Consider the following 26,630-nt stretch of genomic DNA (forward strand, 5'->3'; position numbering starts at 1 on the left):
TGAATTCCAGATTTTCAATTTTTAGTTTCTATGTTTAAATGCAACTCGTATATTTCAATGCATACACACTGAAAAATGTAGTCTTGGTGATGCTGTATAGATGGCCAGTAATGCATGATTGAAATGTCACTGTTACTAAACATCTAATTGATCGTGTGTTTTTCTTTCTGTGCAGAAGCTTCAGTATGAGGCGGGGTGGATGGAGGAAACGGGCTGCTGATGGCGATGGCTGGGGAATATGGGTATGTTTAAAACCAACTGCCTTTTTTCTTTGAAGAGGTAAATGGCAAAATGGGTAAGAAGGGTTTGCAATTTTGTTGAATATGCTAAAGGCATGCTATAAATTGAAACCTTTTGCTTCACTTGAAAAACACAATGTTTAAAAAATCTTGAATTTAATCTGGTGTTGAAGTCTTAATTTGTAATCATCCACTAAATTGCATTATTAATACGTGCAGCTTTTGAATAGCTTTAACCACCATTTAAAACTTAATTTTAAAATTATTTTTAGAAGTTAGCACCACTTTCTTTATAGTTGGACAAACAGTAAGTGAGGCACCTGATTTATGTATGCTTCTGTTGTCTTATTTATATTTAAGAACAGAAAATATGTGGAGCTTGACAAGTGTTCTCTGCATTGTTTCTTTGGGCAATGAGAACTCTGGCTTAGCATCCAAACTTGCATCACTCTCTGATCTCTCTTTTTTTCTTCTATAAGGGTTTTTACATAGATGGAATACCTTCCTTATAGAATAAGAAAAAAGGAGTATGAAATAAATCCTGCCATGTTGGTAACAATATACCATACCTTGCAGATAAATTTTAGTGTAGAGGACTTGCTATTTTTTATTTCAGGGAAAAAAGCATACATCTTTTGTAAGTCAACAAAAATAGATTCAAAAGAATGCTGCATACTTCCAGTCTCATAATTGACTAGTTTCAGTCTGTAAACACAAGAAAACAGGACTAGCATCATGGGTTTTGTTTTGTTTGTCTCTTCAACTTAAACTAGGGAGGATACATGTCGGCAAAGGTTAAGAAATTGGAGGATCAATTCCGGTCAGATTCAGCCATAGAGCACCAGAGGGATGGAAATTCATCAAGTATCTTTAGTGGAGTCGCCATCTATGTCAATGGCTTTACAGGTGAAGCTTTTATTTTTTAAGGATCTGTTCTGTTTTGTTCCTATGTCTGTTCAATGTCCAAAGTGTAGTAAAGGACTATAAAACACGTGTGTTTGTATCTAAGTAAATAAGTAACAATTATCGTATATCTTAAATTTTGTGTATTATGTTCCTTTTGTATTTCATTATTTAGGTTTTCAAAATAAAGTCACATTTAGTTTCTGAATATATTTGTTACTTTACTAAATTGTTTACATGAATGGGCACTGCTAGAAATAGGAGCAATTTTTTCCACCTTTCACCAGAACTTTCTTGATTTCTTGTGCCCCATTCACTATTCAGAACATTGTACTTGCTTGTGTTGACCCAAACCTTTTGTTGCCAATGTGGCACCACTGCGAAGGTTTTCCAAAAGCTTTTTTTTCCTTTTTTTCTACTTCTGGCAAAGTAAGTATTCTTTTTTACATGATGAAAAACATTCCTAATGTGAATAATTACTGGGGTAATCAGTAATGTTAGAGGGAATAAGAATAGATGTTAGTTTGTAAGGTAGTCTCTCTTCCTTGTAGTAATTCAAGAATAGTCTGGTAAGGAAATGTTACCTGCTTCATTATGTCAGAAATTGTACAGTAGGAGTTCTTTGCTGTTGCTAAACCCTTTTGATATTAATCTTCTGTTCTGTATGTAAACTGTTATCTCAAACCAGTTAAAATGTGAGTTAATCTAATACTGCATTTTGTGTTATGTTGCAGTGAAGTGTGTTGTGTTTTTTGTTGTTTTTTTTTTAGTTTAGCATTAAATCCTCTTGAGTATTCTCCCCCCACTTACTTCATACATATTGTGGAAAGATCCTCTGTGACAATCAGAATGTTTGCATTTTGAATCACTCTTTTCAGAAATGTTTTTCTACATTTCTCAAGAAATGCATTTCTGATTTGGTCTTTGAAAACCTGCACGGTTTTCAGGGGAAGAATGATGCTCTGCACTTGTTCTGATCATGACATTGTTTCTCTATCACTGTTCTTCTTAATGTATTTGCCTGACACAAAGCAGGAATATTTCTGTTTTTAAAATTTTATAGATCCCTCAGCTGATGAATTAAGACGGCTAATGATGTTGCATGGAGGCCAATACCATGTATATTATTCCAGATCAAAAACAACGCACATCATTGCCACCAATCTTCCAAATGCCAAAATAAAAGAACTGAAAGGAGAAAAAGTAGTTCGCCCAGAGTGGATCATGGAAAGGTGAGTTTTGATCTACTACTTTTCGAGATTTCTTCGTTTGGAGAAGGGGGAAAAAAAGTAGAAAAATAGCTTTATAAAAGGTTTCATTTTGGGATGATGGTTTAGTTTAAAATAAATCTATCCTTGCAACAGCTGAGTAAAAATACCACTGTCACTTTGAAGATATGCTTCTTGGTGATTGTTCCTTAGGTAACTTAGCAAAGAATATTCAGAAAATCTCAGGCATAGCACAAACTGAACATTAGCCTGTTAATTCCATTTTAATATCTAGTCAATTGGCCAGCCCTCATCTCAATAAGTTTGAATAAATGTCAGATGATGGTTTTTAATTAACCTCTTGCCTTGTGCTTTGCCTGAGTTTCTTATTACCTGTAAATAAAGAAGGTCAAATTTAAAAGCATTTTCATAAAAGTGAAATTAATCCACCCGAAGATTCATCATGTTATACGAGTTTGAAAAAAACAAAATGAAACCCAAGGTTTGATTTCCAAATAACTTAAGTCTGTTGGTTCTTCTACTTGCTGAAATATATAGGATCAACTAAAGTTGTCCTCAGGCCCTTGAAAAAGATGATAGCTAGGCTCAGAGCACTTAATCTGGCTTGCATCTGTCTTCTGAGGAGCCCATGGGAAATATGGCAGGCAGGAATACGTTCTGGAAATCGTTTTGTCAGTGTCATACTATTCTTAACTAGCCTCTCCTAGATGCCCAGCAGAAACAGGCAAAGAACTGTTTCTGTGTGCATACTTGTAAAATGCTGTTTACAGTTCCATATAACCTCTTGGTTTTGGACTCAAATGTTTCATAGCATGTAATTTCTTAAATGTGATTGTTGTTTTTTGTTTGTTAGTTTTAATTTTGGTCAGAAAAGGCGGGTTCTTTGGTTTGGAAAAGATGTCTGTTGTTGTTGTTTTTAAAGCTTCAGTGTCTTACCCATTAACTTCAGTACTTGGAAAATTGGCAGGAAATGTGTTGTGGTTTGAAAGATGTGGATATTTTCATTGCCCATTAAAGTTCCTAGTGATTTTAACCAAGTTGGAAAAATCAGTTTACTTTCAGTAGAGACCTGCTAAAACCTAATCTATGAAATCCCCTAAAATTTTCCTTATGGTGTCTCGCATTTAGCTTCTGCATCTCCAATTTTTAGAAGGTTGTACTGTAAGATAAGTCAGAAGAATTGAGGCAGGTTCCTGCAATTAGGCACAAGGAAGCAGGGACCTGACTGCCTCAGTAGAACAGGGTTCATGTCAAAATCTGGAGTAAAAGCTAGTTTCACAAGTACACCCTATTTTTCCTATTCTCTCAACATTATTGAAGAACACTCTTTGGTTAAATACTCCGTCACTGTGTAGTACCTTGCCACATGGAGTACCAAGTGATGTTATCCTATGTAGTTCAGTTGTTGAGAATCTGTGGAGTGGATCTAGAGGTTTGAAATTTGCTCAGTATTCATGTGCACTTCATGACAGTGCAGTCTGATGGACTTTTTTTTTTTGAGTTTGGATGAAGTCAACCCTAAAATGTTACTGTCACGTATTGCCAATAAAACAATGCTGTTAGATCTTTAGTCCTGCCAACCAAGGTTGCAAAATGAAAGATTGTCCGTCCAGCTTTAATTTATTTCTTTGTGTACACACATTATGATTTTGTTCTTAATTATATGATCACATGTTGTCTTGTTTCACTATGGTACTTGCCACATTCTCTACACAGAAAAGACTGAATTCACGTTACAAACTGCTAATTCATTGTCTTGTTTTCTGCTTCTTTTCTTTGTAACCCTATTCCTTATTTACTGCATGTGACTTGAAATCTTTGCTGAAAAATTGAATGAATAATTAATTCCCATCTTCTGTTGGTGCTTATCACTGTAGCATCTGACTGCTTTCCAAAGATTAATGAACTTAACCACAGCACTTATCACAATAGTTGTTATTTTAATTTTTTGTTTAGGGGCCACCAAAGAGATTTTGGTAAAACACCAAAAATGTCAGTAATTTGGAGTTTGCCATGTGAACTGTGTAAGATAGGATTTTTCAGAGTTACTTATACAAGAATGGTAAGGCATGTGTTGAAGTTTATTTCTGCATTAAAAGCTTTGCATATTCTGAACTGTGAACATTCTGATCTATGGTCCAAGTCAGACATTTATAAACCTGTTGTTAAGTGCAAATAGCTGTATCAGAAGCAAATGGAAGGCCAAAGATACTGCTGCTCTTGAATGGCAGAGGAACCTCATAATAAAGAATATGGAAAAAGCTGAGGTGTACAGTACCATGTGTTCTTCAGCCTTTACTGGCACAGTCTGCTTTCGTGCCTTGAAGGCCTGTGTGTCCAGTGGCACAGTTTGAAGAAAAGATGTGCTGCTAAAGGTATACAAAGCAAAAGTTACGGTTCCCTTGAGCAAAGCTGACATAAGCAACTCTATAGGAGCAGGCAGGATGCATCCAGGGGAGCTGAAGAAGCCAGCTCATGTCAGTGCTATACTGCTCTGTCATCTTCAAACATTCATGACAATCAGCTGAAATCACAGAAGATTGGGAAAAGGCAAATGACTTGCCTGTCTCCTAAAAGGGAAAGAAAAAGAAGCCAGAAAATAACAGCACTGTGAACAGCTTCACCACAGTCACTGAAGATAAAGGAATGTGCCTTTCTCGAAGCTATGTCTGGGGTGGCACGCCATGCGTGACCCATCTGGTTGTCCTCTGTGGTGAGGTGACTGGACAACGGGAGAGCAGTAGATAGCATTTGTTTTAACTTCAGTAGGGCTTTTGGCAGTCTTCTGTTGCATTCTTTTAGGCAAATTGAGGAGATGAAGATTGGATAGTGGGCTGCTAAATGGATGAAAAACTGCCTCGACTGCTTGACTCAGATGGTAGTGGTCAGCATTTCAGTTGAACTAACATCTGTTTACAAGAGACATTTCTCAAGGGTCCATACCAGAGCTGTTGCAGTTTAGTGGCTTTGTTAACAATATGGCCACTGGTGTGATGACCAATCTGTCTGACACTTCTGAAGCTACATCTGGAGTTCTGTATCTAATTTTGGGCTCCTCATTTACAAGAGTGAGTGCAGTGGAGAACCACCAGGACAAATAGGGGCCTGGAGCATGTGATGTATGATGAGAGGCTGAGGGAGCTGGTTTTGTTCAGCTTGGAGAGAGCACTTCGAAGGGGATCTCATTGCTGTCTTTCATTACCCATATGCAGGTTAAAGAGAACATGGAGCCAGATTTCTCTTCAAGGTGCACAGCAAGAAAAGAAGCAATAGGTGCAAACTGCAGCAAAGAAAGCTTGACTGAGTATAAAGAAAAGATTTTTCACAGTGAAGGAGAGTAAGCACTGGAACAGCTGCCTGAAGAGGCTGTAGAATCTCTGCCCTTGGGGATATTCAGTGTTTGGATGGAGTCAGCCCTGAGCAACCTGAACAAAGTTAGCCTTGCTTTAAGCAGGCTTTGGACTAGAGACCTCTAGAGGTCCTTTCCAACCTAGTTGTTTAATCATTCTAAATTCTGTGATCTAGGGAGTGTGAAAAGGAGAAGGATGTTGAATAGTGCATCTACAAGGAGATTCCCACTGCTGCCTCTTAATACAGCTTGGAGGGGAAAAAGAAAACAAAAACAGCTGTGTATTGATCTGGCAGTGCAGCTACTCCAGTAGTTAAAATCATAGCATGAACAAAATCTGTAAATGCTTTTTTTTTTTAATGACCTTGAAATTAATGAAATGATTTTGAGATAATTACCTGGGTGGTTATGCAAGTTCACAGAGTGATACAGGAAACATTATAACCACACATTTTAACAGCTGATTGGCTGCATCACCATTTTCTATACAAGAAAGCTTTAGAACTCTACCATGTTATTTTCAACTCTGGCAATATATAGTGTAAATCATATTCCTTTTTAAATGCAATATATTCACATATCAAACAATATTTAAGTGATATATTTAAGAGTTGTTTTTACTATACCATTCCCATAGAAACCTTACCATGTATCTATGTGTATGCTAGCTGGTTTTAATTTATCTAATTGGGTAATGCAATCTCCCATTGCATTCTTCTCTAATTGCAGCAAGACAGCTCCTCTGAAGGGCTTCTGTTCCACTGTTCAACTCCCTTGACTGTATTACTGATTGGAGCTTGTTAAAAAGCACATCTCCAAGAGCAAGTGTTCAGGTGTTGAAGAACAGCAAAGGAGTTTATGTCACTGAGCTAAATTCTCTTCAAAAATTTAAATCCAATTGTAACTTCAAAACTGAGCGTTAATATTAAGCTGCTTTGATGTGAAAGAGGTTCCTCTGATGCAAGAAGCTTCTGTATCTGACAGCTGTCAGTATGACAAGTAGTACACGAATGAGAGGTGGAATATAGGCTAAGAACGTTATCTTTTCTACCAGCAACATCCATTGGGATGGAGAGATGAAATCATGCAGTAGTGTATTTTTGAGAGGATACCACTTCAGTGTCCATGATTTCACTAAGGAGTTTAGCAGTTACTGAAATACAGTTGCAGTTTCAGCAGGAGAAGGAAAAGAAAAGGGAGATACAGTGGACCATGTAGCACAGAACTGGAATGGTTGTGGAGTAGATAATAATGGAACGTCTATTTGGATTTTTTTTTTTCTCTCTAGATTTCTTCAGTGGATTTTCTCACAAGAAGGGGTAATTATTCTTTTAGAATGGAAAAAGTGGGAGTTCCTCTTTTAATAGTGAACTGCATCCTAGCAGAATTCTTTCAAGATCTGCCCAAATTTGCTTGGAACACTTGTACCTGAATTGCGTCAAGTTAGAGATCAGTCAGCATTGCTCAGTTAGAATAACCTGGACCATTCATGATAGATATAGATTGATTATTATCACTTTTGACTGGTTGTTGTTTGTTTTTGAAATGAAATATATGGGTATGACAAACTGACCCCACACAACTGTGCAAATGTCTTTTTTAGTAAAGACAGACATCACCAATCACCACATTGGATTGAACTGAGAAGTAATTTCTAGTTACTGGAGGGAAGAGGGTTTTAGAAGGGACAATAAGTGCGTATTGCAGAACAGAAATGGTAATCAACAAAATAATAGCTTATTGTATATTTTCTTAAGATGCTTTTAAATGTAACCTATTCCTTTTTTGTTTGTTTCAGCATAAAAGCTGGACGTCTCCTCTCGCACATTCCGTATCAGCTTTACACCAAGCAGTCAAGTGTTCAAAAAGGTCTCAGTTTTAATAGCATATGCAAACCTGAAGATGCCATGCCAGGTCCAAGCAATATAGCTAAAGATCTCAACAGGGTGTAAGTGTTTCTAATCATATGTGCTGATGCTAATCATTCAACCATAACTATACAACGTTTTTAAATTGATTTCAGCTTTATAGGTAGCAAACTCTAAGGAACTGAAATAAAAAGTAGAAGTACATGTGATATAATTATAATATTTTCTTCAGCTTCAGACAATGAGTCTGAGGGTGACCTCATGGCATCCTGCTGTCTCCTCACGAGGGAAGCAGAGGGGCAGGTGCTGAGCTCTGCTCTCTGAGGACAGTGACAGGACCTGAGGGAACAGCATGGAGCTGTGACGGGAGGATCAGGCTGGGGGTTAGGAAAAGATTCTTTACCATCTCTCCAGGGAAGTGGTCACAGCACCAAGTCTGCTGGAGTTCAAGAAGCCTTTGAACAATGCTGTCAGATCTAGGGTTTGATTTTTTGGGTGGTCCTGTGTGGAGCCAGGAGTTGAACTTGATGATTCTTGTGGGTCCCTTCCAACTTGAGAGATCAGATGATTTCATAAGTAGTTGAAGATGGAACTTCAATTCTCTTGACTCCAAGGTTTGTCTCTAATCTTTAGATGACACTGCTTGATAACATGACCTGGGAGTCCCTCTATATGTAGCGTATCTGTATGAAAGCAACAGGCATACATTAAAGGATTCTGACTAGTAACACTGAAAAGTAGGTCTTCATTTCAATCATTTTTTGATTACTTTAGCTAAAGGTATCTAGGAACAAATATTAATGCATGCTACTAGTTAAATTCTTAGTTTAGCCTCTCTTTAAAAAAATAAGTGTACCTTACATATGATAGCACGAAGATTTGAGTGAAGCTCAAGAGAGAAAATGGATTAAAAAATCCTATTACAACAAAGAATTTTCTTAAAAGACTGCTAGAAGGGAACAGAATCAAAGACAGTAGCAAAACTCTGGTAGAGAAGTTAGAAGGTGAAAAGAAGCCTTCGGCTTGAACAGTGTGTTCTGTAGAGGTGAATTTATTCTTTTTTAATTAAGATGGTTATTGTATTTTTTTCAGAAGAATCTGTTTTACTTTGTTGTACAGAGACGAGAATGACAGTATGGTTGAGGTTGGAAGGGACCTCTGGAGATCATCTGGTTCAATGCCCTTGATCAAGCAATACCAAAGATACTGTACCAGATACTGTAGTTTGGTTATGGTGATCTCCGTTCTTCCACAGTCCACTGATGAATTTAAAATCCAGTTGTGTGTAATGCTGGGGAGACTTTACCATGAATAAGATTTTATATTTTTAGGAATAGATAAAACTGGAACACAAAATGTGAATATCCTAAGCAGTATTTCTTACCCATATTTTGAACGGCGTGTGATATTTTCAACATCACCTCTAGCTATTGAGTTGTTGATGTTTTTTAAATGCAAGGAATATTCAGATTTGTAAAAATATTAATTTAATCTCAAATTGTAAATTTAAAAGTCGCCTTTACACTGTGATACTACGTACCACTGGATATACCACTTTCAAGCATGCAACTCCTCAAAACTGTTATGTTGAATATAATTTATAATTGTGATAATCTTAACAAAATTATAACAATTAAATTGCTTTCTGGTATACTGGATAGTTAATTATTACCCATGTGTTTTTTGTGAGTGTACTTAAATTGCTAGCTTTGGGAGTTGGGAGTGGTAGTTGTTTTTTCCAGCAGACCTAGAATATGCGCAGCTTTCAAAGGCTATGTTTTTAATTCTGCTTAGGATTGCTATAAAGTTAATTTTTTTGGAATAAAAGCTTTGTCTTCACAGCATCAAAGTAAATATAAATTGCCAGTGCACTTGTGGAAGAAAATTTCGTTTTACATGCTTAAAAGATGAAAAATATTCTTGCCCTTAAAAAAAAAAATAAAAAATGTTTGATTTACAGAGCTTGAACAGGTTTCTCCTTGAGAGAAGATAAAAGGAATCTAACACATTGAACTAAATCGCTTTCTAAAAAATTGAAATTTTCTATTTGTACTTTTTTTTGTAAAAAGAAGAGTAAAATTACATCTGTTGACTTAAAAAATAATTTTAAACTCTCCTAATTATTCATGCACCATTTATACTGTCCATGGCAATACAGTTCTGTTATCAAATAAATAATTATTGTAATTCCATTGGAGACTGATAGTCAAAATAAAGGGCTTGGGAATAGGAGTGCCCAAAATCATGCTGACATTAGAAAAGCTGTGTAACATCCTGGTAATGCTGCATTAATAACAGAGTAAATCTGAAATTTTTTGTACAGCTCTACAATGTTTTGTGACATTGAGAGGACATAGCCCAGAATTTGAGATAATTGTCCTGAGACTGTAAAAACTTCCCAGGTATATACTGATAACAACTGATAAGATAATACCTGGCACTTGAAGTGACCTGTAAATGTGTCTTTTTAATAAAAGAAACTATATTAAATTATCATATCTGTTTCAGAAATCATATTAAAAAGTGTGAGATGGAAAGTGAGATCACACCAAATGGAACAAGTAGCTGGAATGAAGAAGAGGAAGAAGAAGATGGTGGTTTGGCATTTACGGAGCTGGAGCAGATCCTTCCTGGAAGGAAACAGAACGGCATTCAGTCTCAGAAGGACAGCACTGCCATTTTTAACGGACACACACACAACACTTGTACCAGTGCCTTAAAGACGCAGGATTGCTCGGTGCCCTCCAGCAACAGCGTTGCAAGTAGGTTCTCTCCAGGCCCTGTGCAGGAGGAGGACAAGACTGAAAAAGGCATGGTTGACTTTAGAGACTGCACAATGCAGCAGTTGCAGCAAAGCAACAAAAATACAGACTTTTCGTGGAATCCACATAGGACTATGAGTAATTCATCCTCATCTTCATCTTTGCACAGTAATACTAAAATAAATGGTGCTCACCACTCCACTGTTCAGGGGCCTTCAAGCACAAAAAGCACTTCTGTACCTAATCCTAGCAAGGCAGCTTCCTTACCTGTGTCCAAACCTTCAGATTGTAATTTCATTTCTGACTTTTATTCACGTTCAAGACTACATCATATATCAACGTGGAAGAGTGAATTGACTGAGTTTGTCAACAGCCTGCAGAGAAAAAACAGCGGTGTCTTTCCAGGAAGGGAAAAATTAAAAAAATGGAAAGCAGGCAGGTCTGCACTTAAAACTGACACAGGTAGATACTTGTTTAAGAAGGTTTATGTTGAGAAGGTGCCTTATATCTTTGTTCACACAGTGAATGTCTAAATGAGGTGAATTAGGTTAATGTTCAATATTCACATTACAGGCTGTCTGGAAATGCATGTGACTTCGATGTGCTGAAAACTAAAAGATCAACTACTTCTGTGTTTGTTAAATTGTGACTTAATGCAATACTCTGGTCTGTTTTCAATACTTCTTGTAGAAATACTGTTCCTGACTTTACAAAGATATGTAGATTGATCGAAGGGCTGAAAATATATCTATCAAAATGTGCAGGTTTGCAGTTGCCATGTGAAAGCCTAAAGGAAAAAAAAACACATTGCTACTTTTATATAGTTCAGTGTGAAAAATTGAAAGATGAGTAACATTTGGAAATGAGATACTAACAAAAAACTAATTTAGATTTCTGTGTACCTCTGGGTCTGTTTAAATGGGTAATAGTGTCATATGAGACTTCTGAACCTGGCATGTGACAGAAGAGAAATGTTTTGTCATTATATTGCACATCAAGGGCCAAAATTAAAGTATGTGTAATTTATGAGAGGCAAAGTGTTGCACATAGCAATTTAAGTATTTTGCATCTTTAGAATCTTAATTTAGTCTTATGCAATTAAAAGGCTAGTTCTGTTCTGTTAAAGAGATTGACTCTGCTATGCTACAAAAATATTCACTTATCATATGAAAATATGCTCCAGATGATGAAGTACCACGTTCTAAAAATGTATTGTTAGATAAATAATTTAATGGATTTTGTGTTTATGCTATCACGCCCCAGTTATAAAACATGTTAGCTTATAAACTACCTTAATGCATAATTTTCTGACAAAACATGATATAAGCTAATATATCTTTCTCTTTGATTTGGCCTGGAGAATTCAAATAATTGCTCTGTTTCAGCTGACAAGTAGCAAATTCTGAGGTACCAACTTGATTGCATAATTTGTAAATAGGCCCCTCATAAGACAGTCTTCTTGTTCTTGTTTTGGTTTGTTTGGTTTGGTTTTTATGAACGAGCCCCAATGGTAAATTATGAAAAACAGGAAAGCATTTTTTGATTATTCAGCAGTTGCCACTGTTGTCAGGCAACACAATTCAGTTGATATGTGAAGTATTTTTTCCACTATTACACAGTGTGTATTGTTCAAATTACGATATTTTTTGTTAGTTGTAGCTTCCTCTAGTAAGTCAGCAACATAGACTTAGACTTGAGCATCTAGAATAATTGACAAAAGTATGTTAGCTGTGTAAGTTCTTCAGTCTTTAGTTGTCTTGCTCATGTTTGCATGAACGTAGGACAGCAGCGATGAAATCCAATTGTGTAGAATGTTTAACACTCATTTTATGTGTTTGATGAAGAATCAAAGGTAGTTCTCAGTGCAGCTGAACTTTTTTTTTTTTTTTAGTCTTTTAGAACAGTCTTCTGATCAACAAACAAAAACGTTCTCTGCTGCGTATTGAGTGTTAACACAGTGGAGTTAAGATTCAGTTTCCATAATGTGCATTAATCTCCTTGGGTTGAGGGAACTTGATATAGCAAGGCAGAAACTGTTAATTGCAAGAAAATAAAATGGAAACCTCAAGTTGATGAATTTTTTAGGGTGCTTAGCTACTGTATATTTACATTACTGTGAGAATTTAGGAAATGTGTATGGTGTGGAGAAACAGAAGTCTTTTTAACTTAAGATGGTTTAAAAAAAAAAATTATAGTCCTTGATGACTACTGTAATTAGTACTGAAGTATATAAATTAGGGTTCAAGTTTTCTATTGGTATATCTTCATACTAGGTAATGTGTCTGTTGCAAGCTCAGCCAAGCCACAGAGCTGTATAATGCACGTGGATATGGATTGCTTCTTTGTGTCTGTGGCTACCCGAAATAGACCCGATCTCAAAGGTAAGTATTTCATTCAAGATACTACAATTTCCTCAGTTGAGCCTTAAAAAAAAAAAAGAGAGAGAGAGAGAGAGAAGCTGTAGAAATGAACTTGGTTATTCTTTTTTGTTATCGTTGTCTGATATTCAGACCATGTGACTTTCACATCCTTATTTTCTCACAATCCAAAAGCAAATGGAAGAGAAAGCCGGAATTGCCATTAGAAGTTCGAGCATGCGATCATCCTTACAACACGCAAAGAGTTAGCGGAGCTCCTTAGCAAGTTGTTTGTTTTCTAAAAGCATAACATTCAGAAATGGAAATACTAGTTCTGTGACACTGAACTTTGCTGATGCCCAAGTCTGAAGACTTGGTGCAGTGTTGACTATCTGATGCCCAGCTATCATAAACCTTGGGAATGAAGAAGAGCGAGCTGTGTAATTCCTTTCTTCTGCCCAAAAGCAGGAGCAATAGTGTCAAAGATGGTTCTAGTCTGTGTGTGTCTTTAAAACTTATTTCCTGCCAAGTTTCAAATTCCTTTACTAGAACATAAAGAACCGAGGACTTTTTGCAAGTATTTTTTTCTGTTCCGTAGAAGCCTGCCAGAACTTCTACTGTGTAAATTAGCTTGCTGTAGAAAAATTATGGAGGTGTTGATATTACTAAAGTCAAAAGTTTAGCTAGAGACTTGATGTTACGCGGGTAATTTAACAAATGAAACTGAGCGTGATGGTATGCATATGCTCTCTTACTTAAGCTAAGTATTTAAAATCAATACGGTGTTTGCTGTGTCTTAAACTAATGAATCATTAGGGCATTGGTGAAGTTTCACAACTTTGATTTGTAGTAATTACTAAGGACAAACAAATATGGTTGTGTTTTCACCCTTTCAAAACTTCTCTCTTTGCTTTCTAATTGCAGTCATGAAATCCATAGTGTCAGTACAAAATCACTTCCATGGCAGTTTCCTCCCTAATGCTGTTGAGAGTGTGTAAGCTTGAAAGAAATCACTAAAAATAGAGCAGACTTCTTTATAATCTTACCTTAGTTACAGAGTTATTAAAACGTAAGTTATTAGCAGTGTTGACATAATTCTAAATATGGGCATTTCTTCTCCACAGGAAAGCCAGTAGCTGTTACTAGCAACAAAGGGGCCGGAAAGGCACCGCTGCGCCCTGGTGCAAACCCCCAGCTTGAAAGGCAATATTACCAGAATAAGCTATTGAATGGCAAAGCAGGTACAGATAAGTCTGTTTGTTTATATTGTTTTGTTATTGAAGACTTTTTCCTTAACGTGCATAGTAGAACAACTGTTATTGTTTCTTGTGCAGAATTTCAGAAAAACGTCTTTGGAAACTAATGCTCTGTGGCCTCAGTGTTGATGTGCCACTGACTTTTTTATCAGTTTTCTTTGTGTAATGTGGGTGAATTATTTTCAAGTAATTTTATATTTTAATTTATTGAGTATAAGGTATACTAAGTAATCTTAAGTAAGAAATACGGTCTGGGATCATTCAGTTCTGAGTAAACCTATTATAGAGAAGAAGGTACAAAATGAATTTTATAAGGCTACTTTTTTTAATTATAAAAGTAGAAATGACAGTAAATGGCAGATTAGAAAATCAATTGAAGTTGGCTTTTGAATTGTATGGGTACAATATCAGTGTACAGTGAGTTAATTTGGGTGCTTCTTATTGCATTTCGGGTGTCTGGAAGTTCTGTGGCAACTCCCATGAGTAATTTGTTTTCTCAAAACCAGGGCATTTGTTGTAATTTTAGAATTCATTACTTTCCTACAGCAATGTTGAAATTTTTTACTTTGTGTGTAAACAAAACGTACTATTAGTGAGAAGCTTTATTATTGTTGGACTGCCTGAACTGCATTTACTATGAGAAAGTAAATTGCTAAACCTAAGTAGCAACTTTTCTTCTTTTTTTTTTTTTTTCTTTTTACAACAGTCTGCATAATCAGTTTGAAGTTTTAAGTAACTAAGTATCTTTGTGCCCCTACTTAATTTCAGTTTAGATTTGGAAATTGTTTTTCCTCTGCCCCTCATCGGTGCACTTTTCTTACCTGCCTTGCAGTAGGAAATGCTGTTGTTGTAAAGATTACTGTTCAGTTAGTTTTATTGTTGATGCAAGAGGTGAAAAAAGCTTGTTCTTCCATGGTTGTTTCTGAAATGTTAGCACTCTTTAACAAAAAAACAAACAAACAAAACTCTAAAATTTTATAGATTTGCAAGGGCATTTGGAAACAAGATATTACAGGAAGTGCTGCCATTTCATTTGCGTTTCTGATGCAGTTTCACACTTGGAAACTGAAGTAGAATATATGTTAGTGGAACGCATTGGCCTTGAACTTTCAAAAGATTCTTCAGGATGCTCCAGACTTAGCTTGTGCTGTGTTGGCAATGCCATGTATAAGCGTGTTACAAAGATAGCTGTGGTTTTTATGGAGTTGGGTTTCTGTAGTAATGGCTTGTGTATGAACTATTTATTGGTAGCTCAGTTTTACACAGTGGTGTCGTAACTTTTATTAGGTCCTTAGACAGGATAAGGATGTGACTTAATATAGTCGAGCAAAATCTGGAGAGTGAGGTGGTTAAAATTAAGGAAGTTTAGCTGATAACCAGCATGTTCTTTATGATTCACAAATTCAGTAGTATCTTTTCCACTATATGTATTGCTTAAAGGTACAGCACATTTCAGCCTCATTGTGTAACAAACTCAGTTTCTTACTGCAGCAGCTTTTTCTGAACGTACACACATTCATGTCTTTTAACTTCACCATCCAATCTCACTGGCTTGCACACAGGCAGGCAGCTATCTCTTTCTTTCTTGATACTTAGTCTGATTATACAACCTGTTGTTTTGGTGAAAGGATTTTTTCTTAACACTCTTTTTACAGTCTCAATCTTACTAGCTGCAGGTTCAGAATATATTTTGGTCTCTAATTTTTATCTCCATATACAATGTTTTTATCAACGAAAATGCAGCATGCTGTTTCTGCTTGCATTTTCATAAGTACATGAGTTGTCTTTCGGGGAGAAGAAATTACAATTAGTTACAGTCTTAGATGAAAAGATGGAAGTGCAGGTTAGGTTTTTCTAACACCACGGTATCTTAGAAGGTGTACGTGAAACACTTCACAGCATGTGCTTAATTGTGCCATGCCACAGGTAAATATGGTCCAGCAGGCACATATTTCACATAGAAAAATGCTTTTTCTAAAATATCAAAAATACCAATTCCTAAACTGTACTCTGTTAAACATAACACAGTTGAGTTTGGGGGGAATGTTTTGTAAGTTGAAATAAAAAGGTAGTTGGGAACAACTTTCAGCACAAATATATTTTTGCATCCATGTTTCACCATGGAACCAACTTCATTTTGTAATGCTTCATGCTTTTCAGACCGTTGTCTGATTTTTGCCTTCTCCGGGTCTTTCCTATTAGAAAAAAATGTTTTAAATTAACAACCAGCAAAACAAAGGAAAAGAAAAACTTATGAATCACTTAGTTTCACCAAATACTGAATTCTGCAGCTTCAGCTACCTTTTTTTTTTTTTTTTTTTTTTTTTGCACACTACTTCTTTAGTGATACTGGTTTTCCTGCCTTTGATCTGCATTGTTAGATAGATATCTATTATCAAGGGAATCTTGGATCTTTTATGAAATACTTTCTTTTTCTTGTTTGAATTCATCCAAATATGTATAACTTCTAAATTAAAAAAATTCTCTAAATCTCCAAATTGGAGATGGACTTCCTGAGTAGTAGAAATTATTTCTCTACATACGTGCCATCTTTAACATTCATGTCCTGAAGTTAGGGGATTAACATATGTTAATCAAAATTCATAGTTTGTGGTCTTTTTTTCCATGGCCAGGATGCCCAAGATGTGAATGTTTTTTAGGCTTCCTTTCCCCCAACCCTAGTATCTCCCCCCGTTTTTCATTCTAAAGAGCAGCAGTTTTTAACCATCATATTAGTCACAGATTTATTCTCAGCGATTTCTTTTTCACAGACTTGGGTCCTGGCCTCTGATTTCTCCATCCGTTGCTCCACATTCACCATGTGCCTGTCTAGTTTCCCAGCTTTTGGTGAGAGGTTCTCTACCTTGCCTTCCATTGAGGACAATGTGTTCTGCATTGCCCTGAATTTCACATGAAGTGACTCCATCAGCTCATGGGGGGATCTGCTCTGCTGCGATGTGGAAAAAGTCGACGAGTCCAATGAAGATAGACAAGATGACAGCATCATCTCAGGCCAGGGCACAGGAAGGCACGGACTAAAGAAATTGTTCTTGTCATTCTTACCTTTAGTTGGGGCACAATTTTGCTCTAATTTTCAGCTGCAGACATCTTAGGTAACTTACTGAGCTCCTCATACATTAAAATATTTAAGACATAAAAAGGTACATGAATTTAGCAGAAATTCTGAATAAAAGCAGCTTTTCACATGAGTTAGGTTCTGCCCCTGCTGTCTCCACTCATTGCAACACTTTCTCTGGTCTGATACCAACTTGCCTGTGCATGCAGCACCATGTTTCCTTTCAGTCATGTGGTTAGTGTGTCAGTTGTTGGTACCGTGAAATATATTTAGGCACTGCGACACTGAAGAAAATTCCATTGATTATAATAAAGGTGTATTGATATTAAACAGATTGTAGAATGAAAAGGAACTACTAGATGCATAGTAGGTTTCATTTTAAGTAAGCAGACATTTTTTGTCTGTGTGATATCTTCTTGTTTTGATTCTAGTGAGTTTGGGAGGGCGTAGTGGTTACTGCATCTAGACATTTTTTCAGACTGATCAGTTGTTCAGAGTACAAGCGTGTATCTTTCAAGGTTTGCATACCATGAAAACCCAAATAGAAAGAGAATGTTCCACTCAATTCCAGTATTATGTTATGAAATAGTTTTAGTATCTAGTGTATCGTGCACCTGATGGGCTCGTTAAAACTTACCTGAGAGATGTATAGAATTAGGAAAGGTCTGTCTCATTTTAAAAGTCTGTGGCTGCAGCATTTATATTTTTTTTTTCTTTTTGATCCAAGAGAAATTTATGGTGATACTTGAAAGAAGTTGATATATTTGATGTATTCTGATCAAATATGTAGTAGGAAGAAACAAAAAGTTTTGTTGATTAATTTCCCCATAAGACTGTTAGAGGAAATACAAGGTACTAGCCCGTGTTTTATTTTGTTTTAATTTGATAAAATTAGCCTTCTTGTTATTTCACTTCATCCCTTAAAAAAATCACTTTGAGGTATCTAGATTAAGTAATTATTAGAGCGTACTTTTAAATAATAAGGTATAAGTATCATGAACAGTGGAATTGTATTTTGAATGTAGTTGCTTTGTTCTGGTGGTAGGTAGTGGTGCATTCTAGGAAGGAATATAGCTAAGCATCTTGTTCTGGCAAGCACTTGGCAAATTTCCTTACAGGATAGGCTTGTAGCAGTCTAAAGCATTGGATCGTTTTATTGTTATTAAAGCTAACTGAGATAAGTCTTATTTTACAGCATGGTGTATGTAGCCACCAACAAGCTGTTGTCTAGTATTTGGGGGAAAAACAGAAATGGAATTTCTCTGTAGCACAGTATTCTTTTCAGTAACGTGTGCAGACCTACCTGTAGAGAGAGGTTACTGTGTGGGGGCTTCTGTGTTTTTACTTCATTTTTTGTTTACCTTGACTATGATGTGAATCAGTATAGTATTAACTTCTCACCAACAGTAGTATAGAAATTGTATCAAATATAATCTATTATTTTTACTTAATTTACATTGATTCTGTTGAACTCCTAAGAAAAATATTATAAAAATGAATATAAATATTATTTTCCAAGCAGAAATTAGAGTACCTGATAAGCTGGACTCATCATTCTGGGAGCATCCGGATTCCACGCACATGAATGGAGGTGACTTCAATCAGACAGTTCTGTCCATGGCTGAAATTGCTTCTTGTAGTTACGAAGCCAGGTAGGTAAAAGTTACCTATCAATTGCTTGAAAAATCTCATACACATAGGCATAAAATGTAAAACAAAAAAACAAACAAAAAAAAAAGGCAGTTGTTAGGTCACATTTCCTTAAACTTACCCAGATCAAGAAAGGTTTTTCTTTTAAGAAGTTGTGGTTAAATAGGCTGTTAGAATTTAGCACAAGGTTTTCACTGTGCATGTTGCTGATTCTTAAACGCTGTTTAATAGCTCTCCGCCTAACCTACATGTTACTTAAAACAAAACCTATTAAGGGAAACCTTGTCATTCACAGTGATACTGTTGGTTTCATAATGTTATCTTCATTTCATTGCATCCAAACTGCATTATTTCATGGAATTAAGAACACTTTGTTACTGAAGGTTTTAGTTAAAATGAGACAATGGTACGTGTTATTACTAAGAACTTTCTTGCAAATTATGTTGAGCACCAAGATAGCATAGTTTATAAATATTCAGAATATGAAACAACTGTTATAAAGAACCACAGTGTTGAAAAGTAAGACCTTATTCTCTGATAAAAGTAATACTCCAGAAATTGTGCGTTTGTTGGATCCTTTCTCAAGAGTGCTAGTGTAGGCAGGTTTACACTTCTGCATTGAAAAGTTAGCTTGTTTATTACAGCAGCAAAATGTTATAAATCTGCACAGTGGTTAGTGGAAAGTGGAAAAACAGCTATCTTAGTCACTGTAGTATATGTTTGCATTTTATTTAAAAATAAAATGGCAAGTATTGCTTTCTAGAGACTTTCCATCTTAAGCATGTTTCCAAGGATAGGCTGTCCAAGCTGCATGCCTGAATATTATACAGTTAATTCAAATACTCTATTTGCAGTTGTTTTTCTTGCCATTTGCTAGCAGTTGAACTTAATCCTTTTTATTGATGTTATTGAATTTATTTATTTTTGTAGGAAAAGACTAGTAACTCATTTGGAAACAGCGCATATTAACATAATCTGTGGAAAAGTTGATACAGTATTTGTGTGCTTTTTATTAATTTTTAGACAAGTCGGCATAAAGAATGGAATGTTTTTTGGCCAAGCAAAAAAGTTGTGTCCAAATCTTCAAGCAGTTTCATATGATTTTGATGCATACAAAGAAGTTGCACAGACCGTGTATGAAATACTAGCAAGGTAAGGTGTACTGTGTGATTGTATGTTCTTCCATGGTAAGATTATCAAGCATATTTTAATATGCTACTGTTAATGCCATTTTTTTAATTTAATATTTTCATTCCACTTTACTCTTTAACTTCATTAAAACTATTACTGTTTAAGTCTGTCTTTTGTAGTATTTTCATTACTTTTCTTATGCTGAGCGCTGTCCTTCTTCTGAGTATTCTTTTATCTTGAAGCCAAACAGTCAATGTCAGGCTTCCAAAGAAGTCATTGTTAAACTTGCTACTGATAACACTATGAGAAGTGGGTCTCTCCTTACTACTGAGATTCTTCCAAGGTGTTTTATTTTTTTTCTGACGTTTGTTTGGTGGGCTTGGGTGTGGGTTTTTTTTGTGTGTGTTTTTTTGAGTAATTTAAGAATGGATTATTGGAATAACAACTATTAGAAACTACTTTCTGATTTAAAATGCACTCGAACAAAACTGGAAATTTGTTAGTGTGACTGAAAAACAAGCATTCAACTTTTGCTCCAGTTGTCACTTTAAAAGCATGATGCATGTTGAAATTTGTCCTACATTAGTGATGTTACTGTAATGTGCTGTTCTAGGATTTTTAATATGTTGTGTCATACAAAATAAGCAGGGAAATGCCACCACAAAAGGAAGACTTTATTTGCTACATATTTGTTTTAACAGATGGTGAGCTGTTGCTGGTGTTTCACCTCCTTTACTTTGTGTTGATAGCTATACTCATAACATCGAAGCAGTCAGTTGTGATGAAGCACTAGTAGATATCACTGAAATCCTTACAGAGACCAGATTGACTCCTGATGAGTTTGCAAATGCTATCCGCACCGAAATCAAAGCCCAAACTAAATGCACTGCTTCTGTTGGGATGGGTAAGTACTTTATTTCACTTCCATTTACAGGAACTGCCTGCTTTTGTTAGGCGTATCAAAGCTATATAAGATTGCACAAACACTTACAAGTTATGGCAATGTGGAATATATTGTCATTTACATCAAATTACCATAAATGAAAATGCAAGTAAATCTTCATAAGTGGAAAGTTTTTGCTTAAAACTTATAAAATTACTATCACTTCTCCTTTGATATCTGAACAATAAGCTAAAATTCCATCTGTGCGATATTCTTACATACGTTTTAATGAAATGCTACTGTATTTTCCCAGTAAATAGAAAAACGGGTACAGACTCTGTTGCTTATAGAAGAAGGCAGTAAGAGTTTATGAGGATTTAACATAATTATAAGGTGTTGAAAGCAAAGATCTCTGTGATTTGTAGCAGGTATTGTATATGAAATTACATATCTAAAAAGACTTTTTTGTTGCTGTTCCTAACAGTATTAGACTTAAGCATCTGTAAATACATATGCTAAGTGTACATAAGTATATAAAATCCACTTGTGATGTAAGCAGAATTCTCCCTTTATTTCTTATGATACCATAGTAGCAGAGGGACTAGTTCTCTAGATTCCTGTTTGTTTTTTACTCTCTTATATGTATACTTAGTGTTTTATTTTTTCTATAGAAAGAGCAGACTTACTTTAAAAAGTATTTTTTTATAATCTGATATACTAGTTCTCTTTCTGATTTTAAGAGACAAATACATGTGAGGAAATACTTTTTAAATATTTTTTTGTGAGATTTTTGAAAAGTGTCCTTTAGAGAAATATGGTAGGTATTGTACAAGAACTTTCCTTTCACTCATAATTCATAAAGTAAAGGAATCAGAAGAAACAGTTACACTATTACATGAATGTAGAGACATGATCTCAAAGATGTGGTCTATCAGAAATACCTTGTGTAAGTGATCTATATGTTGCCTGATGGGAAAGCTGTACCAATATAATAGAATGTAAATTTGAACAGATGCTGCTATACTATAGAGATCTCTAAAAACTATTTATTTCTGATTAGAGATAAATTAAGAATACCAGTTGAAATAAATTTAATTTTTACCCTAGAGATTCTAATGGCTAAACTAAACTGATTTAAACAATGCTAGTGAAAGATTAAACACTCATCTGTAAACATCCTGTATCCTGATTTTTCATTTGTTAAGTGAGGTATTAATTTTTTCCTACTTTATTTCAGTGTTCTGGGAATAATGATTAAAGAAAATAAATCACTAAGATTTTGTGGTATTAGAGGCTGTGTTGGTGTGTTTGGTAGATAAGAGGATCAGAACTCTTCAGTACTCTATAGACAGAACAAGGATCTCCAAAGTTAAACAGAAGATTGAATGGGGACTATCAAGAATTGCTTCATCAGTTAACTTCTCAGGAGAAACAATGGACACAAAATTCTGTGTTGCTGTACTTACTTTCTAAAATTTTGGAGTAGACTAAAATAATATGAACACAGATGGAAGGAAAATAACGATAGTAACACATAGTGCTGAGAGCTCTGGATTCCCCTGATGTTTTTATCAGCTTGCTTTATCTTAGAACAAGGCACCTGTGTAGCAATAATGAATCTATTTGGGTATCATTTCAGAGCTGATGTTGGCTGGGCATGAATAAGCCTATGAACAGGGAAGAAAAAATGCTGAAATAAGTCTTGTTCCCACCACATGTAATGAGTGCACAGAATAGTTTAATAAAGTCACTTTTTTTAGTGAATACTTGAAGCCCAAATATTAGCTTAATTCCAGTATTTCACATGTAATAGATACTTGATAGAATTGTCACCTAATTATTACTTAAATTGACCACAGTAGACTTTTTGGAAGCTACACAGTGTTAAAGTATTACCATTCTACGTTTTTACCCGTTTGCAGTTAACTGTTTTCTTTACCTCTACATGTGTAGAACATCACCAAGACAAAGACTGAACATTCTTCATGAAATGTCGCACGCTTATTGGTTGCTTTGTTTTGGGGTTGTTTTTTTGGCTTCTGTTTTCGTTTAATTGCAAATGCATTACCACTAGTTACTCTGCTATAATCATAAATATTGCTAATTTTGGAGTCGATATAGCAAAATATAAATGAATATATTTCATTGACTTTTTATTTAAAAAAATAATTTAACTGTACTTTATTCATTTTTTTTCCATGACTGTTGAACTGCAGAATTCTACTTGAGAAGACAAAGGTTACTACAGACATATTTTAACTTCTCATTTTTACAGGTTCGAATATTCTGCTGGCCAGAATGGCAACTCGTAAAGCAAAACCAGATGGACAGTATCACTTAAAACCAGAAGAAGTGGATGATTTTATCAGAGGTCAACTTGTTACCAGTCTTCCAGGTACTCCGTTCTTTTACAAGACATTTTGCCCCCTAATTTAAAGCAGTTTCAGCTTAAAAATCTGCATTGTTCCAGTTATGAATCAAGCAAGATTAGATGTTATTTCCATGGTTATTATCCAAAAAAGAAAGAGACGTTGATTTCTGAAATTTTCTGGAAAGAATCTGAGACTTTTTTTTTTTTTTTTTTATCTTTGAGGAGCTTTTTTTTTTTCTGAAGAACTTTACAGAGCCATTCAGTGTCATTTGTGGAAGAAGCTCAAAGTTTAATGTGTTATACAACCTTATGTTCTTTAATAAAATTATTTAGATGAGTCATCTCAGGCAAATGCTAGCTTGCTGTAATGGATGAAATAAAATGAGTAACGTCACTTGTTATCAGTAATCATCACAAAGACAGGCAGGATGTGCTTAGAAAACAGAAATAGCCCAAGAATATTCTTTCCAAAAAGGAGTGTATAAAGTCAAGCGTTGGAAAAAATAGCATAGGTATCATAACAAATCGAGACCATATGAAAGAGGGAAAAAAAAGGAGAGAAGTTTATCTGCTGCATCTAAAAAACTATGTGAAGCACTGAAGAGTATAAGCATAGAAGGGAAAGAAAATTTGTCAGAGGAAAGTTTTTACTGAATTAGATGCTTCTGCTTGTAACATGAGCCATATTAGAATAGCAGATAAACAGAAAAGTATGTGAAGAATAAGGCTATTGTGGAGTGTTACCACTGTTAGGCTTTGCATCCAGCTGTAGACAGTTTTTGGTTCTGGTGGATTTAGAGTACAAATTAAACATTTGTTACACATGGAATTTTTTTTTGTGTGTGTGTGTAAGGATCTTTTGGGTAATGGTATGCTAAAAATTGTGACAAAGTGTTGATTCTATAAGAAAGAACAAAAGGTTTGAATTCCAACTGGGTTTTTTTTTGCCTAGTTATCTGAGGAAATTACTGTGATGGTGATTATGACTTATAAGTGTGTTGTGACAGCACTAATAACTTTGTGAACTATTTGGCCACTTCAGCTAAGTACCCCCTTACTGAGGGGTAGAAGTTTTAAAGATGTTAAATGTTTCAATGTTTCACACAAGTTTTATGGGAGTTGTGTAGGAAAGAGAAGGGCTTTTGAGTAAGGGAAGAGTTATTGAGTGGTATTATTATTATTATTAGAGTGGGATTCCTGTAGATATAAAGACGTATGGAAAATGCTGTAGGGGAGGCATTTCTGGCCCACAGCTTTTAGGGAGGTTCTTCAAGGCACAGTGGAATTCGACAGACGGCAGAGATTTGGAGTTACAGTGAAGGAAGAGTGATAGGCAGTAAGGATATATGGAATACACCTTTACAAAAATGGTTTTCATTATATATATATGTATTTTATAGTTCCAGGAAAATACTTAAAAGAGTTGTAAAATAAAGTATTTTCTGCCATGTAACTCTGTAGTGTATTGGTATTCAGTACTTTAGTAGTATAATGTGACACAGATGTAGTCCAAAAAGCGCTGAATAAGCACTCATTTCTGTTTTGTGTGCTAGCGATCAGCTGAGTTCAGCCTGCAATTGTGCACACATTTAACATTAAATGTTGAAAATACCTTTCTCTGTTAAAAAAGGAAAAAAAGAAAAAGGGAGGAAGGAGGAGAATGTGAAAAAAAAATCACTGAAATGGCAAAGTGGTAGGAATAGCATGCATACACAGGTGCAGGTTTACCAGAAATTTTCTCTACGCATTCCCTTTACTAGGCAAACATAATTTATAATGCAGCACCATTTCTCTGGCGTAACTTAAGGGAAATATTTTTCCTCTAGAAGGAAATATTTTTTCCTCTAGAAAATGATTTGTAAAGTGAAATGATTTGAAAGTCAAAAACTTCAAAATATGCATTTTCACAGTGATAGTAAAAACTTGTGTTTGTGTCAATAATATCTCTAGGTAAAGAATCATCATGGAAGTTAGAAGCTGACTTTCTAACTTTCACTGACTTTGGTAGTGTAAAATCCTAAGACCAATATTTGTGGAAGTAACAGCCCACCTTTCCCAGTCCCAGAAATATACTTAAGTTTATCACACTTAGGTATGTGTGGTTGCCATGGATACCCACAATTTCCAGTGCTTGGTAATTCAAAGCACAAGTGATGCACGTATGCTATCGCTTCTGCTTGAAAGTATTTTTTTTCTGCCTTGGAAGCGATGGAACAGTAGTCAAAATATTTGTTGGTTTTCTTCTAGATTAAATCCCTTGTATATAAGCATACTGCATGTTGTACAGTCCTTTTGGACTGAATGCTGTGGTATTCAGAGCTATATACACTGCAACAGGTAGTACCTTGTCAAGAAGATTTATAGGCAGAATCATTCACACTTAACACAAATAAAAAACATTCCGCAGTACGACATCGTACATATTTAATACAGATTGAATTGAGGTGAAGACAGCAAAAGTTTCCATTTGAAACATGTTTCACTGAGTGGAATTTACTGTCTTTATTTATATGGTACAATGCAGTCTAGGCTTAAAAGGACAAATTTTTCTTGTTCAAAACCTGGATGGCTCTGAACTGTGTAGAGTTAACAGAACTAATTGCTTTGTTGTTAGGAGTTGGCAGGACAATGGAATCTAAGCTGGCTTCTTTGGGAATTAGAACCTGTGGAGATCTGCAATGTGCTTCAATGTCAAAACTGCAAAAAGAATTTGGTCCGAAAACAGGACAAATGCTGTACAGGTTTTGTCGTGGTTTAGATGATCGACCTGTTCGCACAGAAAAAGAAAGAAAATCTGTTTCAGCAGAAATCAACTATGGAATAAGGTTTACACAGGTAAATTCAATCTGTCTTTTCTGCAGTGACTTCTTTCAACTGTAGAAGAATCTTCTCATATTCTGATTATTTTCACTTACACTTTGATCTGTTAGAGCACCATCTTAGCCACCAAATAGAAATGAGGAAAATGAAGAAGTAGGAGACCAAACGATAAAATGGGAGGAGAGACTGCAAAAGTATTGGACTGAAAAGAAGCCTGCACAAAATTAGCTGGCTATTCTGCATTCGTTATACGAGTCTGGTACAGAAAAAGAGAACTGCAGTAGGTTTGTTAGCACCTAGCATTCTCTTTCATTTAAATGCTGATTATTCAAATATGCCAGTGCCTGAAACAATGACCAGCTTACTCCAGCAGAACGTTTTTGCTAGATTTTTCGCAAATAGTTTGGGGTGGGTGGTTGTTGTTGTTGAAAAATTGTAGCAAAAATAACTTTGTTGCAAACTTAAGCATTTATAGAAATTCCTGGAAAAAAAAAAAAAAAAAGGTTGGGAGAGAGGTTTTGTTCTCCAGCCTTTTTCTCAAAGCAGGGGAAATTACGAGATCAGGCCATTTGCTCAGGGCTTTATCCAGACTGGTGTTGAAAATCTCCAAGAACAAACACTGCACAGCTTCTGTGGGTAACCTCTTCCACTGTTCAGCTATCCTCAAGATTAAAACATTTGTTGTCTTACAAGCCCTACACTCATCTTCTACATGTGTGCTTAAAATTAGAAATTA

The 26,630-nt window shown here is 35.5% G+C and overlaps 1 protein-coding gene across 7 annotated transcripts in view; it reads left to right on the top strand.

Annotated features, from left to right (window-relative positions):
- The window catches only part of REV1 (REV1 DNA directed polymerase), a 54,163-nt gene that overhangs the window by 13,027 nt on the left and 14,506 nt on the right, over positions 1-26,630 (top strand). For 2 of the 7 annotated variants that reach the window (XM_084289522.1, XM_084289523.1), the window contains exons 3-14: positions 176-242; positions 1,013-1,145; positions 2,206-2,374; positions 7,519-7,668; positions 10,097-10,812; positions 12,624-12,731; positions 13,832-13,948; positions 18,562-18,691; positions 19,713-19,841; positions 20,570-20,724; positions 22,979-23,098; positions 25,689-25,909. In XM_084289522.1, coding sequence (XP_084145648.1) covers positions 186-242; positions 1,013-1,145; positions 2,206-2,374; positions 7,519-7,668; positions 10,097-10,812; positions 12,624-12,731; positions 13,832-13,948; positions 18,562-18,691; positions 19,713-19,841; positions 20,570-20,724; positions 22,979-23,098; positions 25,689-25,909 — 2,205 coding nt within the window. In that variant the 5' untranslated portion in view covers positions 176-185. Of the gene's footprint in view, positions 1-175; positions 243-1,011; positions 1,146-2,205; positions 2,375-4,331; positions 4,434-7,518; positions 7,669-9,952; positions 9,991-10,096; positions 10,813-12,623; positions 12,732-13,831; positions 13,949-16,757; positions 17,077-18,558; positions 18,692-19,712; positions 19,842-20,569; positions 20,725-22,978; positions 23,099-25,688; positions 25,910-26,630 lie in introns of those variants that run through there. The other 5 variants (XM_084289524.1, XM_084289525.1, XM_084289526.1 and 2 more) reach the window with 5 other exon arrangements.

The sequence above is a fragment of the Netta rufina genome, assembly GCF_964035555.1.
Source record: "Netta rufina genome assembly, chromosome: 1".
Taxonomy (NCBI): Eukaryota; Metazoa; Chordata; class Aves; order Anseriformes; family Anatidae; genus Netta; species Netta rufina.